General features: G+C 43.2%; 2 protein-coding genes across 2 annotated transcripts in view; one reads left to right on the top strand and one right to left on the bottom strand.

Annotated features, from left to right (window-relative positions):
- Nucleotides 1-5,939, top strand: part of ARL10 (ADP ribosylation factor like GTPase 10) — a 22,791-nt gene extending 16,852 nt beyond the window's left edge. The window contains exons 3-4 of the mRNA XM_040344462.1: nucleotides 3,127-3,302; nucleotides 5,445-5,939. Coding sequence (XP_040200396.1) covers nucleotides 3,127-3,302; nucleotides 5,445-5,696 — 428 coding nt within the window. The 3' untranslated portion in view covers nucleotides 5,697-5,939. The remainder of the gene's footprint in view (nucleotides 1-3,126; nucleotides 3,303-5,444) is intronic.
- NOP16 (NOP16 nucleolar protein) lies at nucleotides 5,931-16,402 on the bottom strand. Its single transcript, XM_040344463.1, has 5 exons — nucleotides 16,220-16,402; nucleotides 14,256-14,364; nucleotides 12,205-12,250; nucleotides 10,095-10,201; nucleotides 5,931-6,253 (listed from the first exon to the last, which is right to left on the bottom strand). Exons 1-5 carry the CDS (start codon nucleotides 16,321-16,323, stop codon nucleotides 6,125-6,127), a joined length of 495 nt encoding a protein of 164 aa, XP_040200397.1. The 5' UTR covers nucleotides 16,324-16,402; the 3' UTR covers nucleotides 5,931-6,124.

Here is a 16,402-nt window from a genome sequence, read left to right as displayed (position 1 = left end):
ACACACACACACACACACACACACACCATCAGTATATTGGTTAAGCTCTATAAGAGGGAGGTGAAGGAAAGCAGACACCTAAAGATGTCTTTTCTCTGTCCGATTAATGGCCAATTCAAGTCTAAGGCCCCATACACACCATAGAATCTATCCGCGGATAGATTCTATGGTGTGTACACTCCGGCGGATATTTATCCGCGGATATTTCCGAATTCCAGCAGATAGATATTTGTCGACATGCACAGAATATCTATCCGCTGGAATCGGATCCCACGGATGGATCCGCTGGTCTGTACAGACTCACCGAATCCATCCGTCCGAAGGGATCCCCTGCATGCGTCGCAATGATTCAACGCATGCGTGGAATTCCTTATATGACAGCGTCGCGCCCGTCGCCGCGTCATAATCGCGGCGACGGCGCGACACGTCATCGCCAGAGGATTTCCGCGCGGATTTCAATGCGATGGTGAGTACACTCCATCGCATAGAAATCTGCGGAAATCTTTGAGAGGATTTATCCGTGGAAACGGTCCGCTGGACCGTATCCGCGGATAAATTCTCTCGTGTGTATGGGGCCTTAGACAATCTCGGACAGGGTGTACCAAAATGGCCACCGCTCAGCCTCAGAAAGGTTACTGCGCATGTGACGTGACTTTACGCCCCCCCCCCCCCCCCGAGATGATTCTATGTAGGGAGAAGCGCCCGCGCACACACAGGAAGGAAATGGCGAAGCACCCCGGCGGCAGAATCAGGCCACTAGCGGCTCCCAGGAATGAACCTACAGGAGGGTGGCATCCCGGCGCACATGAGGGGGGGTAGCACCAGGCGCACATGGTGGCAGTGCCAGGCGCACACGAGGATAGCGTCAGGTGTACATGTATGTAGTGATAGGTGCACATGGAAGCCGCGCTAGGTACACACAGATGCAATGTTGGGTGCACATGGAGGCAGCGCCAGTGCACATGGGTGCAGTGTTAGGTGCACATGAAGGTAGGACCAGGTGCACGTGGATGCAGTGTCGGGTGCACATGGATTCAGAATTCGATGCACTGTCAGAAGACATGAAGAGGGTGAGGCAAAAACATTGGAATGCTATTGTATGCTCTAAAAGGTAGCTTGTGTTGTCTTGCCCAGAAATTGCCAGCCAAAAGCCACAGAGAAGGAGATGCTCCTGGATGTTTTTAGACAGGCCCCAAAAAGATCCACAGAAAAACGGGCTCCCATACTTATGTGAGGCATTTAGCAGTCAAAGTAATGGGACTCCATACTGCAGAAGAGCATTAACCTGCAATGGTTACACCATATGACGGTGAGGCAGGGCTGATCTGTGATCCTGCAGGGATGAGGACAGGAAAAAGAATGCCTGAGGGGGGGAGGGGAGGGAAGGGAGAGGAGTAACTTTCTTTTATAGAGTTACGTGGTCCTGTGGGTTGGACGAGGGCAGAGCCACCAACCATTGGTATGCTGCCATGGAGGCACCAGGAAAATATTTGTTGTCTGGCTATTTATGGCTTCGGTATGTAGTCACTGATCTGAAACATTTATGTAAATGTTTTGGGTATGTGACTAAGTTCTGAAGCCATTGGATTGGCACAAAAGCAAGGCAACTAGAGGCCCTATGCTCTCAATGAACCACCATTGGCAGAATTTACAACACAAGAGACCTCCTTAACCTTACAGACCTAGAACAAACTGCTGGCTGAAAGTCATAGTTCCTTGTCTTGTATCAGCCTTGACTCCGTGTTCCTAAACCCAGGACCCTGCAGTCACTATATCTGGTCTCCCACAGTACACAGAACATGGGAATACAATTATTTGAGTAAATATAAACTGCCAAATGCATTTTCCCATCTGCAGTATATAGCAGTCTTATCACTTTTACCAATGGTTGAAGCTTTTAGGCTACATTTGCGACACCCCCCCCCCCCCCCCCCCCCCCAAGTCGCGTGATTTTGAGTGCAGCTTTGGTCCAACTTTACAGTCTCTGGATCAAAGCCGCATCAAAGTAGTGCAGGAACCTTTTCAAAGTTGCTGCAACTTTAAGTCACATAAATTGGAACAGGGGCCATTGAAATCAATGGGCTATGACTTGTCATGCGACTTTGTCCAAAGTTGCATGACAAGTCGAACTAGTGGAAACAGACTTAGGAGACATTCTCTGCGCTCCTCTATGGGGGGATCGGATGAAAACGGACTGTCTGTCCGTGTTCACACGATCCGATGATAGATGGAAAAATAGGGTTTTTTCTCCGTCTGCAGAATTGGACAATAGCGGGGACCGATGAGATCGGGTGTCAGCGGATGTTCATCTGCTGACACCCGCCATCTCCCAGGGATACATGTATGTCTGTATTTCATCCAAAAACGGATGGATGAAATACGGACATACTATCCGCACGTGTAAAAGGGGCCTAAGAGCCAAGCCCTTGCCAGATGTTTCCTAAGCTTTCTACCGCACTGGGATTTTATGTTGTCTAGACTAGAACATTTGTTTCATTAGAAGACTTGGTTAATTGTTGTTCTTTGCTAAAATCTGCAGGTCTGACAGTTATTGGTTAAACTGGTAGCTGAAAGCAGGCGAGTTTGTTGGCATGATCGTTAGTATTGCCTTACATGTGAGTGCTGCACAGCCTTATCAACCTTGGTGAAACTGGGGCAGGGTAAATTCTTTAACAATAGTAAACAGTGAATGCTTTTAAAGTTTCCATGCCCTGACAGTAAAAAAAAGTGCAAAAAACAGTGCTGCTTATGGGACTGTTTAATGTGCAGCAGGGGCTCCAGGATGGACCACGCCCCCTTTCGGTATCTGACGTTTTTCCATTTGACCTGAATGGGGGGGGGAAATGTTTTCGGCGGCTGAAATTTCGGTGCACCTCCTAATATAAATATATACTTCCTTCTCCTTTTTTTTTTTTTTTTGCAAGTCCATCCATGGCTCTAGTTTTGGCTGATTCAGCAGTACTCGCCCTAAATCTGATCCACCTGTGGGGGATCTTAAGACCCAGGCCCCCTGAGAAAATGGTAAAATATATTTTTTTCACAACATTTCAAACAAAACATGGAACAAAGGTTGAGGGATCTGCAAGCACCTGTATATGTACTGTAATATTTCTCCTCTCTCCACAGTAGGTGGTAGCCAGAACCTTAGGACATACTGGAACCAGTACCTGAAGAATGCACATATAATGGTTTTTGTTGTGGATTCCACGGATGACAAGCGCCTGCAGCTTGCTAGACAAGAACTACATCGACTTCTGGAAGAGGCATCGCATTTACCGCTGATGGTGCTCGCAAACAAGCAGGTAAACATCAGCTGTTTGCTTTTTTATGTGCTAAGCCAGCACTGTGTAGATACTCCTATAATAGTGTGTGGTTTATAGAAAGGGGTGCTTTGATGCTCTCTTCACTGCATTCATTTGGATCTTTTATATCTGCCTGGAGTTTGGCTTTTAAAGGAAAATAGTCTTTGTTTTAAAAAGCACTGATATGGTGTGTAAGCTCCAACTGGAGCTATTGAGTTTTGTAAATAAGTTTTATTACAAAAAAGACAGATGTGAAAAGGAGCCTAGCGCACTTCCTGCTGGCCAAATATAAGACTACATAATACTGATATATATATATGTGTGTGTGTGTGTGTGTGTGTGTGATATACTTGACAAATTGTTAGAATTTTTTTTTTTTTTTTTTTTAAAGCTAAACATAATAGACAAGTGTGTAAGCACTGCTTTTACATTCCTTAACACCTATACATGTCCTCACTTTTATCAGAATTTAATTGTTTTATTTGGATGCAATAGTCGTGTTGCCTCAGAATTGAGGGGGGGGAAATACCACCCCCCCCCCCCCCACAAAAAAAGTGTAGTATAATAAGGTCAGCTGCAATGTTTCACTCCTCCCCAGATGAATGCTCCCTCTGCTCTGGCAGCTCCAGTGTCTGACAGTTCTTGTATTGCTATGGGGATGGGCCATGCTTTGATGTAACCTGGAAACCATGCCCCCTTGTGATGGTACTTGCTTATTATAAGTACTTTTTTTTTTTTCTTATAACCTATGCAAAAATGTTTTGCCTTTCATTTCTATTCAAACACCCCCCCCCCCAAAAAAAGTGGCAAGTGTGACAATGGAGGGTGCTAGCAGCCCGGGCCTTTAAACCATAGATTGCAGTAACCATCAGAGGTAATCAAAGGAAACCCCAGATGATTGATGTCACCCAAACAGATGAGGTACCAGAAAGGAATAAAGACTCACCATAGTGAAGTTCCATAAATAAATACAATTTAATAAAGGTAAAAAAACTTACAAGCACAGAAGTGTATGCAGCATGTAAAAGAGACCGGCTAAGTGAACGCCCGTATGCTCTGACTGTAACGTGATGACGTCAGCACGTCTCCTCCTGTACTTGTAAGTTTTTTTGTTGTTTTACAGAACTTCACTATGGCGATTCTTTATTCCTTTCTGGTACCTCATCTGTTTGGGTGACATCAATCATCTGGGGTTTCCTTTGATTACCATTGGCGGTTACTGCAATTTACGGTTTAAAGGCCTGGGCTGGGGTTTCAGCCGCAAGCTCTTTGCTTGCCATTCGGTAAGCTCGCATTTCTTATGGTGTTTTCACTTTCGGTGGTGGATTTTCATCAGTATCGCGTTTTTTTTTTTTTTATGTGGACTTATTGCAAATAGTTTTTTTTTTTTTTTTTTTTTTACTTTTTTTTTTGTTTCACATTTGTTATTTTTATACATGTTATACTACTCCAAATAGTATTTTTCACCTCCTTATTTATCACAGCTATATCTCTTTCCATTATTATGTATGTATTTCACTTGTTAGTTGCTGCTTATGTTCACTATTCACATTTAATGCGCTAATTTTTCTTTTTGCGTACCTTGAGCGAATCTGCTGGTGCCCGAATGGTTCCGAGTGTCAAAGCCAGTGACAGGGTACCAAAGATCTTTTTAAGCCGTCTGTAAGGGGCCTGCTTACCACTGATCCCAATCGTTTTAAGTGGGGGTTTTTGGAATGAAAAAGGTCGAGAAGGTTTGCCTTGCACTACTAACTAATTTTATAAACAAGCTTCTTTTAGCACAGCTAAATATATGAAAAGGAGACTAGAGCTCCATCTGCTGGTGGGATGGAAGACTACATAATAAGCACTATTTGATCTTTTGTTTACCTTTTTTAAGCCCCCACTATAAAAGAAAACATGGGCATAATGACTTTACTGAATGGTAATGCACAGTTTTTGGGAGAGAGTAGGTAGCACTGAAGCAAAAAGCTTTATCCAGGAGAAACTTTTAGGCTGCATCTGATCTTTGATCACACTATCTAGGCTATCACACTATCTAGGCTATCAAACATCAGTCTTGAATGGGTTGAGACATAAAAAGGCTAAATACGTATGTAACATGTTCTGCGCTAATATCAAATTTCTTTCTTCTCTCATTAGGATTGTCAGTCAGCACTTGATATTGCTGCCATTCACTCAGAGCTATCTTTGCATCAAATCCAGGACCAAAGGGAGGTGACATTACTAGGAACCAGTGCTGTCTGCAATGGATTTGGTCAGAGTACAAATTTACAGACTGTAAGGTCATTGCTTGAAAAACGGCTACACCAAGTGAGAGAATCGCAGCAAAATATCATACAGCTGCAAAATAGCTGCTGCCAGAACTCATTTGAAAGAGAGAAAAGTGCATAATGAATATGCAGACTTGTCCTGTACTTAGCAGGGAGAGCGAAGATTCTAATTTGTGGAAGGACTGAGACTACACTGGAGGACTGACCAAAGCCATGACCAACAAGATACAATCTGAGGGGACAGGATGGGAGGGCTGGTCCCTGCGCCACCATCTGCCCTTTTCAGAAACGTGCCTAGCTACTGCTAACTTAATTTTATAAGAGAACCCAAAATATGTTTATACACAATAAAATATTACTTTGCCATTGTCCTTATTTAATGTTACACATACATATAAAAATACAATTGTTTTAGGATCAGCTGGTCATGGGTTTGCTTCATGCCAGGATGGGCCTTGGATAATTGAAGTTGCAGCTGGATTTAATTTCTGTCCATTAATGGAAAATGTCCGCACATAAGTCTTCATTGAAGAAATTTCAATAGCTGCGTCACTGTTTTGTTCTTGATGCAAGCAGAGTCTGGTACTCCTTTGTGTGATGATGCTTGTACAGGTTTACTTTCCGCATTATCTGTTTGGGTGTATCCTGGTAGTAATTCTGCTCATCTCGAGCCATTGCCTACACCGAAAAAAAGAAAGAAAAATAAGTCTCTCTACCAGCCAGTTCAAGACATTTATTTAGCTCATCCCAAGTTCAGTATGTTTACTGCAAGTGATCTATTACCAGTAATCACCTGACTAAAGACAAGCAATTTTTAATCAACTTACTGATTGCAATATACAGTTGTGCTCATAAGTTTACATACCCTGGCAGAATTTATGATTTCTTGGCCATTTTTCTGAGAATATGACTAACACAAACATTTCTTTCACTCATGGTTAGTTATGTTCGGAACCCATTTATTATCAATCAACTGTGTTTATGCTTTAAATCAACACAACAGAAACTACCCAAATTGACCCTGATCAAAAGTTTACATACCCCAGTTCTTAATACTGTGTATTGCCCCCTTTAACATCAATGACAGCTTGAAGTCTTTTGTGGTATATGTGGATGAGGCTCTTTATCTTCTCAGATGGTAAAGCTTCCCATTCTTCTTGGCAAAAAGCCTCCCGTTCCTGTAAATTCTTGGGCTGTCTTGCATGAACTGCATGTTTAAGATCTTCCCAGAGTGGCTCAATGATATTGCGGTCAGGAGACTGAGATGGTCAATCCAGAACCTTTACTATATTCCACTGTAGCCAATGACAGGTCAACTTGGCCTTGTGGTTTGGATCATTGTCATGTTGGAATGTTCAAGTACGTCCCATGCGCAGCTTCCTGGCTGATGAATGCAAATGTTCCTTCAGTATTTTTTGACATCCTGCATTCATCTTACCAACAATTTTGACCAAATTTCCTGTGCCTTTGTAGCTCACACATCCCCAAAACATCAGTGATCCACCTCCGTGTTTCACAGTAGGAATGGTGTACCTTTCATCGTAGGCCTTGTTGGCTCCTCGCCAAATGAAGTGTTTATGGCCAAAAAGCTACATTTTGGTCTCATCACTTCAAATGATTTGTGCCAGAAGACTTGAAGTTTGTCTGTGCTGATTGGCATATTGTAAGTGGGATACTTTTGTGGCATTTACATAGTGTTGGCTTCCTTCTGGCGACTTGACCATGCAGCCCATCTTTCTTCATGTGCATCTTGAAACAGTCACTCCACATGTTTTCAGAGTCCTGTATTTCACCTGAAGTTTTTGTAGGTATTTCTTTGCATCCTGAACAATTTTCCTGGCAGCTTTGGCTGAAATTTTAGTTGGTCTACCTGATCACTGTTTGGTTTCAACAGAACCCCTCATTTTCTACTTCTTGATTAGAATGTGATCACTGCTCATTGGCATTCTCAGTTCCTTGGATATCTTTTTATATCCCTTTCCTGTTTTTTACAGTTCAACTACCTTTTCCTGCAGATTCTAACAATTATTTTACTTTTTGCCATGACTCAGAATCCAAAAATGTCAGTGCAGCACTGGATGAAAGATGCAAGGGTCTGTCAGAAGCCCAGAAACATTCACCATACATATATATATATATATATATATATATATATATATATATATATATATATATATATATATATATATATATATATATATATACATATATACATATATACATATATACATATATATATATATATATATATATATACATACATACATACATACATACACTAATTACAAGCAAAAAGATCACAGATGAGGATGGTTACTTTTAATTGCCATTCAAAACCCCTTTGCGCATGTTATCAGGCCAAAATCACCAGGGCATGTAAACTTTTGATCAGGGTGATTGATAATAAATGGTTTCAGCCAAACACCAACCATGAGTGAAAAGTTTGTGTCATTCATATCCTCTGAAAAACGGCCAGGAAATCATAAATTCTGCCAGGGTATGTAAACTTATGAGCACAGCTGTACATCCTTGAAATTTAGGTTCTCATCCAATAATCAATGCAGGTCTACATACAGAGTACATATTAATAGCATAATGCTGTTATTGCCAACTAATGTTGATATCTGGGATTGTGTGGAGCACCAAAAATGTCAGCTTGTGAGACAAAAAAAAATGAATAGTCAAAAATGGAAATCATCTATTTAGCCAGAAGCCCTAGATCAGGGGTACCGAATTAAAATTCAAGGAGGTCCGGTCGCCAAAGTTTTCTTTGTGCCAAGGTCCGAATCTCAAGTCTGTGCTATGACTCAGAAAGATTGTAGTCACAGGTGTCCCCATCACAGCGCCCCTTTACATCAGGTGTCCCCATCAGAGTTGCACCTTAACATAAATTGTGCCGATCAGCGTGTCCCTTAACATAAAATAAGGGTCACACTGATGGGCACATTTTATGTTAAGGGACACTCTAATGGGCACAACAGGACGTGTCCATCAGTGTGCCCCATAAAAAAATATGCCCATCACTGTGCACATTAAAAATATACACATCGGCGTGCACATTAAAATTAAATGTGCCCATCAGAGTGCCCCATAACATTAAAAAAGGTGCCCAGCAGTGTGCACAATAAAAATATGCCCATTAGTGATCACTAATGGCCCACATACCTTGAATGCAGGAGGGCACTGAAATACCAAAGGGGCGGATACTGCGACATAAGGAGAGCCGGGAACCGCAGCGCATGTGACATCACGCTCCTATTTGCAGCCTGTGAGTCTTCTGTAAACTCAGAGAACTGCAGTAGGGGGCAGGCGCGCACACACGAAGCGTTTCTGGGGAAACCCGTGGTCCCAGCAAACCCCAACGCTTGCTGCAATTTAGAATTATACTGGCGGTCCGGGCAGAAGCGGCACTCGGCCCGGACTCAGACCACGGGCCGCCATTTAGTAGCGGCTGCCATAGATCATACACATTACATACTAATAACACAGCAAAGCAAATTGGCCCCACATATGCATATCAGAAAACCTTTGTTGCCACACTATTCTCTAATGCAAAAAAAAGAAAAATCTTGCTGAATTTCTGCTGAACTCAAAAATTCAAGCTGTAGGTGACCCTGTCGGCACCACCTGCAAACTTTGTCAGTAGACTGCATTCATATTTTTGCCACTCAAATGCATTATCTTACATTTTTCTACATTAAACCTCATTTGCCATGTAGTTGCCCACCCCATTCATTTGTTCAGATCTTCTTGCAAAGGTTTCCACATCCTGCGGAAAAGTTATTGCCCTGCTTAGCCATTATGTTGCCCGTTTTATATATTTTTTCATAAACAATAAAAAACTGTGGTGATTAAATACCACCAAAAGAAAGCTCTATTTGTGTGCAAAAAAAAAATTACAAAATGTAGTTTGTGTACAGTGTTGCATGACTGAACAATCACCAGTTAAAATAGCGCAGTGCCAAATGTAAAAAAATGGCCTGGTCATGAAAGTCGTAAACTCATCCGGAGCTGAAGTGGTTAAACAAAAGTTTAAACACAATATACCCATATAGACTTTAGGTACAAAAATGGAAAAAGGCAGAAACAATGTGACAGTATTATAAAATGATAAATCTAGGGGAAAAAAATGGCACATACCATATCACATTGAAGGAATACATTGCAAACCAGAGTCAAAGCCCCGTAGTGCAATTTAGGACCGACACTGGTTTCTGTGACCCCCTCAGGTCTTTTATTGTGCGTGTCCTCTAATCTAATTATCTCTGTGACCAATATCACCCAGACTGAAGTTGAAGGAAAATCCCACCTCTCACATAGATAAAGAAATCTTTTCATGGGGACAGTTATTCTAGTGATTGCCCTTACTTTGGAGAGATTTTCTCTTATTTCATGATGGATCTATAGAACAAAACATTTGTGGAAATCCCCCCCTACTGGATTAAAAAATAAATAAAAAACATCAAACACTAAAAAAAAAAAGAGTGTAACCAATATTGTATAAGCATGAGTTTGGTACCTTGTAGTCTTCACCATAGTTTTCCACCATGTGGCGAACATACATAATCATGTCACTCGAGATGCCCATAGTCTGTTTGGATGGCAGGCTGGCAGCAGCTTTAAGACCTGTAACATAACATGGATTAGCACAAATGCAGAAGAAAATCCCACTGCCAGTCATTTCCTCCCCTGGAGATCTCAGGCTGCAGGTTAGACATGTACACTACATGGAATATTTTGAGTGCCCCCTCTAGAGAATCCTACATGACATCATCATCAAGTGATGCTCTCTTGATTGGGTAACAGAGTCCTCTATCCAAAATAGGGATCTTCTGCAGCCCACAAATTCTTAAAGTGGAACTTTAGTCAGAAAATAAAAGTCCTGCTAGATCAATTCATGCTGGCACCTTCTGCAGGTATGGGTATGTAAAAAACATTAAAATTAGGCGCCTATACCGTTTAATATCCAGTAATACACCATCTCATCCCTCTCTGCACATGCTCAGTTGCTATTTTTAGCCACTGCACCAAAAATTAGAGCCACTAGAGCAGGGGTGTCAAACTCAATTTCATCGTGGGCCACATCAGCATTATGATTGTCCTCAAAAGGGCCGGTTGTATCTGTAAGATTAATGTCCAGCACATCCCCTTCCCTTTACATGATGTCAAGAGTCACTCCACCATCAGAAGTTGAGTCCCCCACCCTCCCCCCTACATCACAGTGCACCCCCTTTCCTTATACTACTGCTGGAAAGAAGCTGGATTCATTGCTTGAAAGCAGAGAGTAAGGGTCTGGAGTAGGATCAGAGGAGGGCTGGAGCTCTCCTGCAGCTGCATGAGAGGTGTGAGGGCCACATGAAATGGCCTGGAGGGTCAGATTCGGCCCGTGGGCCTTGCGATTGACACCTGTGCACTAGAGGATGATCTGGTGACAGCCTTAGATTTACTGCTTGTAAGAAAAGAAATGGCTGCACATGCAGGAATTCCGATTTGCCTTGTATTGTTCAAAGTGATAACACCAACACAAGGTCACGTAGGCACGTTTCACACAAACATCTTGTGCTTAATCATTACTTTGGGAATGATTAAGCACAAGATGTTTGTGTGAAACGCGTCTACGTGACCTTGTGTTGGTGTTATCACTTTGAACAATAAAGGGCAAATCGTAATTCCTGCATGTGCAGCCATTTCTTTTCTTACAAGTTTCGCACAGAGGCGGGCCGGGGCTGGCACACGAGATATTCCACCTCAGGTTATCAGCGGCTCTTTTTCTTTGTATATTAGATTCACTGCTGCTCAGGAGCTCTGAGCTTCAGAAAAATGGCAGCCTTGGGCAAGAAGAAACAGGAGCAATTCCGGAGGCAATTTACAGCCCACACTCATTTTTGTGATATAATTATTAATGGGGAATGCATGTTCCTCGCTAAAGAACATGTTTTTTGTTTTGTTTTTTAGCCGTTATGGGTAAAGTTCCACTTTAACAAAAGTGAAGGTGGCCCCAATCACATAGTTAAAGCGGAATTCCACCCAAAAGTGGAACTTCCCCTTTAAGCACTCCTTGTGCCCCCCCTTACATGCCATATATACATGTCATTTTTTTTGGGGGGGGGGGCCTAGTTTTGCGTGGGACTTCCTGTCCCACTTTCTGTTTCTGACTTGAGGCCGCGTAGTCGACTCTTCTCCCCCTAGGCGGACCCTCTCACTTGGCAATCTTCTGGGACACGTCACAGGTCCCAGAAGATTGCCTGTACAAATATCTATAAAAAAAGACATCTGAGAGCTGCAACATAAAATTAAGTGGCATTTCTTGAGTAAAGAAAAAACTACATGGGCAAATGTATTGCAGGTGGAGGGGAATTACAAGCCACTCAAGGGGTATATGAAAGCTGCCGTTTATAACCAATTTGCATCTCCTTTTGTAAAGACATCTGCAAAATGTCTGCCTATATATATGCAAATGTTTTAATGGTTTGCAGTGTTCTCAACACATGCATTTCTATTGCTGACCGCTATAGGGTTAGTCTGGGTCTTTACAGCTCCAGGAGGGACAAATGCCGTCACAGTTTGTTACATTTTATAATACAAACTTTTCAGACGCATACGAGAGTGAGATCAGACTGACATCTTACCTTCTAGTACATATGGCTTTCGAACTTTGCTCGGTTCACCAATCACCTACAAAAAAAATAAGAGAACAAACCAAGCAGTATAAGAATACAGTTTTAATAAACCATTTAAAGCTGAAATTTGATAAAATCTACTGTTGCAGAAACCCCCCCCTAATGCAAAGATCAAATGCTTGTTTAGTCCCGGTGGTGCAATAAAAAGCTGTATTACCTACACTTTCCCTCAGTTCAGCACTATTCTCTTCCACCCAAAGCACTGAGCTGTGGGCAATATCTCCGAGTCATCATGTGCTATTAATAAATCCTGCATTGTACACAAGTAGATGAGCTTCCGATCAGGGCCCAAAGCACCTTAGAGATCAGGCTATGCAGGACTGGATGAGGGGGGTGGGGGAGGTGGGGTGAAAGCCCACTGGAGCAAGCAATAGGTATTACACCTTATTCATGCACCCCTAGACTATTGGTGCGCTCTGTCCCTGGGACATGGCGCATCACCGATCACAATAAAGAGTCGATGACGAGCCTCTTTACCCATGTGATCGGCTGATCACATGTAAACAAGGAAATACCAGATATCGGCATTCCTCTACTCACACTGACAGCGTGAGAGGAGAGCCGATCAGCAGAATTTCCTCACAGGGGAGATCTGCACAGATAATCAAAGCAGGGATCATCAGTGCTGCCCCTACAATGCCCAGCAGTGATGCCGATCAGTGTACATCAGTGAAGGGGAAAAATTACTTATTTACAAAAATGTATAACTAAGAAAAATGTGTCAAAGGTGTCCAATGTGTCTGCCATAATGTCGCAGTCCTGATGAAAAACGCAGATCGCAGCCATTACTAGTAAAGAAATTATAAAAATGCTTTAAACCAATCTGCCCATTCTCCTCTGACATCAACAAGACATTTTCAGCCACACAACTGCCACTCACTAAATATTTTCTCTTTTTTGGACCATTCTCTGTAAACCCTAGAGTTGGTGGTGTGTGAAAACCCCAGTAGATCAGCAGTTTTTGAAATATTCAGACCAGCCTGTCTGGCACCAACAAAGTCACTTAAATCCCCTTTCTGATGTTTGGTTTGAACGTCAGCAAGTCGTCTAGATGCCTAAATGCATTGAGTTGCTGCCATGCGATTGCCTGCATAGCAATTTGTGATACCAAGCAATTAAACAGTTGCACCTAATAAAAGTGGCCGGTAAGTGTCTTTTTGTGACAGTGCCGTTTATTCCTGCCATTCTCCACCTTCAAAGAGAAATTAATGCTTGGGCACATCTAGGGCTAGTGAGATTGTGGTTACAGGGCTCAGACCTCTTTAATTGCAAATACCCAGCTTTAGGAGCCTAAAAAAAAAAAAAAAAACTGGTTGCTGGGAGAATGCCTCCATACTAGGGTTGTCCCGATACCACTTTTTTAGGACCGAGTACAAGTACCGATACTTTTTTTCAAGTAGTCGCCGATACCGAATACCGATACTTTTTTTTAATGTCATGTGACCGTTTTCAAACCACAATACAGACCAAGGATATTTTCTTTAGAATTATGAAGAACTGGTACATCATGGTGTGGGGCTGTTTTTTAGCATACGGTACTGGAAAACTACATATCATTGAAGGAGTGATCACTGTCAGTGCAGCTCATCGGTGCCAGTGCCCAAAAGTGCAGCTAGCCAGTGCCACCTATCAGTGCAGATCAGTGCCCATTAGTGCATCAGTGCAAGGAGGCAGCTTATTAGTGCATCTCATCAGTGCCACCTATCAGTGCCATCCATTTATGAGTGCCATTCAATCAATGCCAGTGCCATCCAATTTGTGTTCGATGTCACAAAAAAAAAAAAAAAGTATTCTATTTTGGTATCGGGAGTATTTGCGCGAGTACGAGTACTAGCGCAAATACTCGGTATCGGTCCCGATACCGATACTGGTATCGGTATCTGGACAACCCTACTAAATTTCCTCTTTCATGGTATTAGGCCTAATTCTAAAGTACAGGTGTCATTTAAAGATATGTATCCTTGGTGTGATCACTTCATAGTGGAATAACTGATGCTTACCGTGCGTTCACGTATCGGCAGAGATTTATTGGGGTCCGCAACCAGGCCCATCTCAGCCATGTTTCCAGCCAGTGATTTTGAGCGATTCCAGGCATTTCTGATCTCATCACTGTAAATAAAACACATAAAAACATATGTATCAGGAATTCCTCACAAATATATTGTTAAAGCGGAGCTCCACCCTAAAGTGGAACTCCCGCTGATCGGAACCCCCCCCCCCCCCCTCCGGTGTCATATTTGACACCTTTCAGGGGGAGGGGGGGTGCAGATACCTGTCTAAAGACAGGTATTTGCACCCACTTCTGGCCACACAGTCTCGGGCAGACTGCGGGCATGACGTCACCTCCCGCCCCCCCGTTGTGTTCTGGGAACATTCGGCTCCCAGTACACAGCGGGAGCCAACCGGCAGGCATAGCGCGACTAGCACATGCGCCGTAGGGAAGCGGGCAGTGAAGCCGGAGCGCTTCACTTCCTGGTTCCCTCACGAGGATGGCGGGGGGGCAGCAGAGTGACAAGCGATCGCTCGTCCTCTGCTGCGGACGGCGCTGGACTTAGGGTTGCCACCTCATCCCTTTAAAAAGGAACACATATGAATTACACAGGTTCTGAGGCTAATTTAATGCAGATAAGGCACCAAGTGAGTTTAATTACCACCTTAATCAGCCACAGAACCTGTGTAATTCAGATGTGTTCCTTTTTGAGGCTGGGTTCACACTACTACACTACTTTGATCCTACTTTGCTCTGCTACATTGGTCCTACACTGATCCTACATTGGTCCTACATTGATCCTACATTGGTCCTACATCCATCCTACTTTCATGAACAGGATACTACTTTGATCCGACTTTGTGATAGTCTGACTTGTTCTTTGACCAATCAAAACAATCCCAGAGTGAGATAAATTCCTTTTACTGCTGCTGTAATCACAAGTCGGATGTCAAAAGTCGGATGGTTAGGACAAGGCTCCTACTTTGATCCTACTTTAATGATATTCAATGGGCTGAAGTAGGATCAATGTAGTACAGGGAGTAGTTTCAAAGTCGGACTGACTTGTGTCGGACCAGTTAAGACAGCTCTCATAGGGAAACATTGATTTTCACACGTCATGCTACATGAGCTCCCAATGTAGGACCGTTGTAGGACAAGTGTGAACCCAGCCTAAAGGGATGAGGTGGCAACCCTAGCTGGACTCCAGGACAGGCAAGTATCCTAATATTAAAAGTCAGCAGCTGCAGTATTTGTAGCTGCTGGCTTTTAATAAAAAAAAAATTCAGCGGACATCCGCTTTAAAGGCCAAGTTCACCTTTTAGAAAATGTGATGCCGTATTTACAACAAAAGATGTCCACTTTATGAGGAGAATGTTAGATGACTCTGCTCCAAAGCCACAGTGCAGGCGCTCTGCCAGCTTTCCTCTGCTGCAGGTGCCAGTCTACCCAAAGAGCACGCTGAGCTCCAAACATATGTAGAAAGCAACGAACTATGGCCGCACAACCATGAAGCAGTAAACAAAACTCCAGGAGGCTTTCTGCACCCGCATCGCTGGACAGGCGAGTGTCTGATTATTTAAAGTCAGCAGCTACACTTTTTGTAGCTGCTGACTTGTATATGGGTGGAACTCCGCTTTAAGCTCCATCAGAGTGAAATGCTTCACATGGATGGGAATTGATGGAGCTGGCGCCGGAATTTTGTTTACGGTCATTGACGGTGTACAACGTTGCATGACCGCGCAAAATCGGCAGTTAAAGTAGCGCAGTGCTAAATACCAAAAAATGGCCTGGCCATGAAGGGGTAAAATCTTCTGGTGCTCAAGTGGTTAACCATCCTTTCTCTATACAAAGCTATTGGTTACATGTGCCATGTTGTTTCCAGTGTAGATGAATGGTGGCAGACTGAAGTACAGTCAGAGCCTCCTGGGGTGAAATGAGCGTACGGCAGCAATTCTTCTGTCACAGTCTCCTCACCATTGGATCCTCGGAGCACTCTTCTTCTTCGCTCGGCGCCTCAGCTTCTTCCTATCCACATTATAATTATACGTGTTCTTCCGAGTCTTCTTCACCTTCCCCATCTTTTCTCTCTCTCTCTCTCACCGACAACACATGGGCAGGGAAGCGCCCGGCGCACAGCTCTGACGTCACACGGACGGA

This window comes from Rana temporaria, chromosome 3 (assembly GCF_905171775.1).
Source record: "Rana temporaria chromosome 3, aRanTem1.1, whole genome shotgun sequence".
Lineage (NCBI taxonomy): Eukaryota > Metazoa > Chordata > Amphibia > Anura > Ranidae > Rana > Rana temporaria.
The sequence above is the reverse complement of the archived record's forward strand: the minus strand, read 5'-3'. Positions and strand labels throughout refer to the sequence as shown.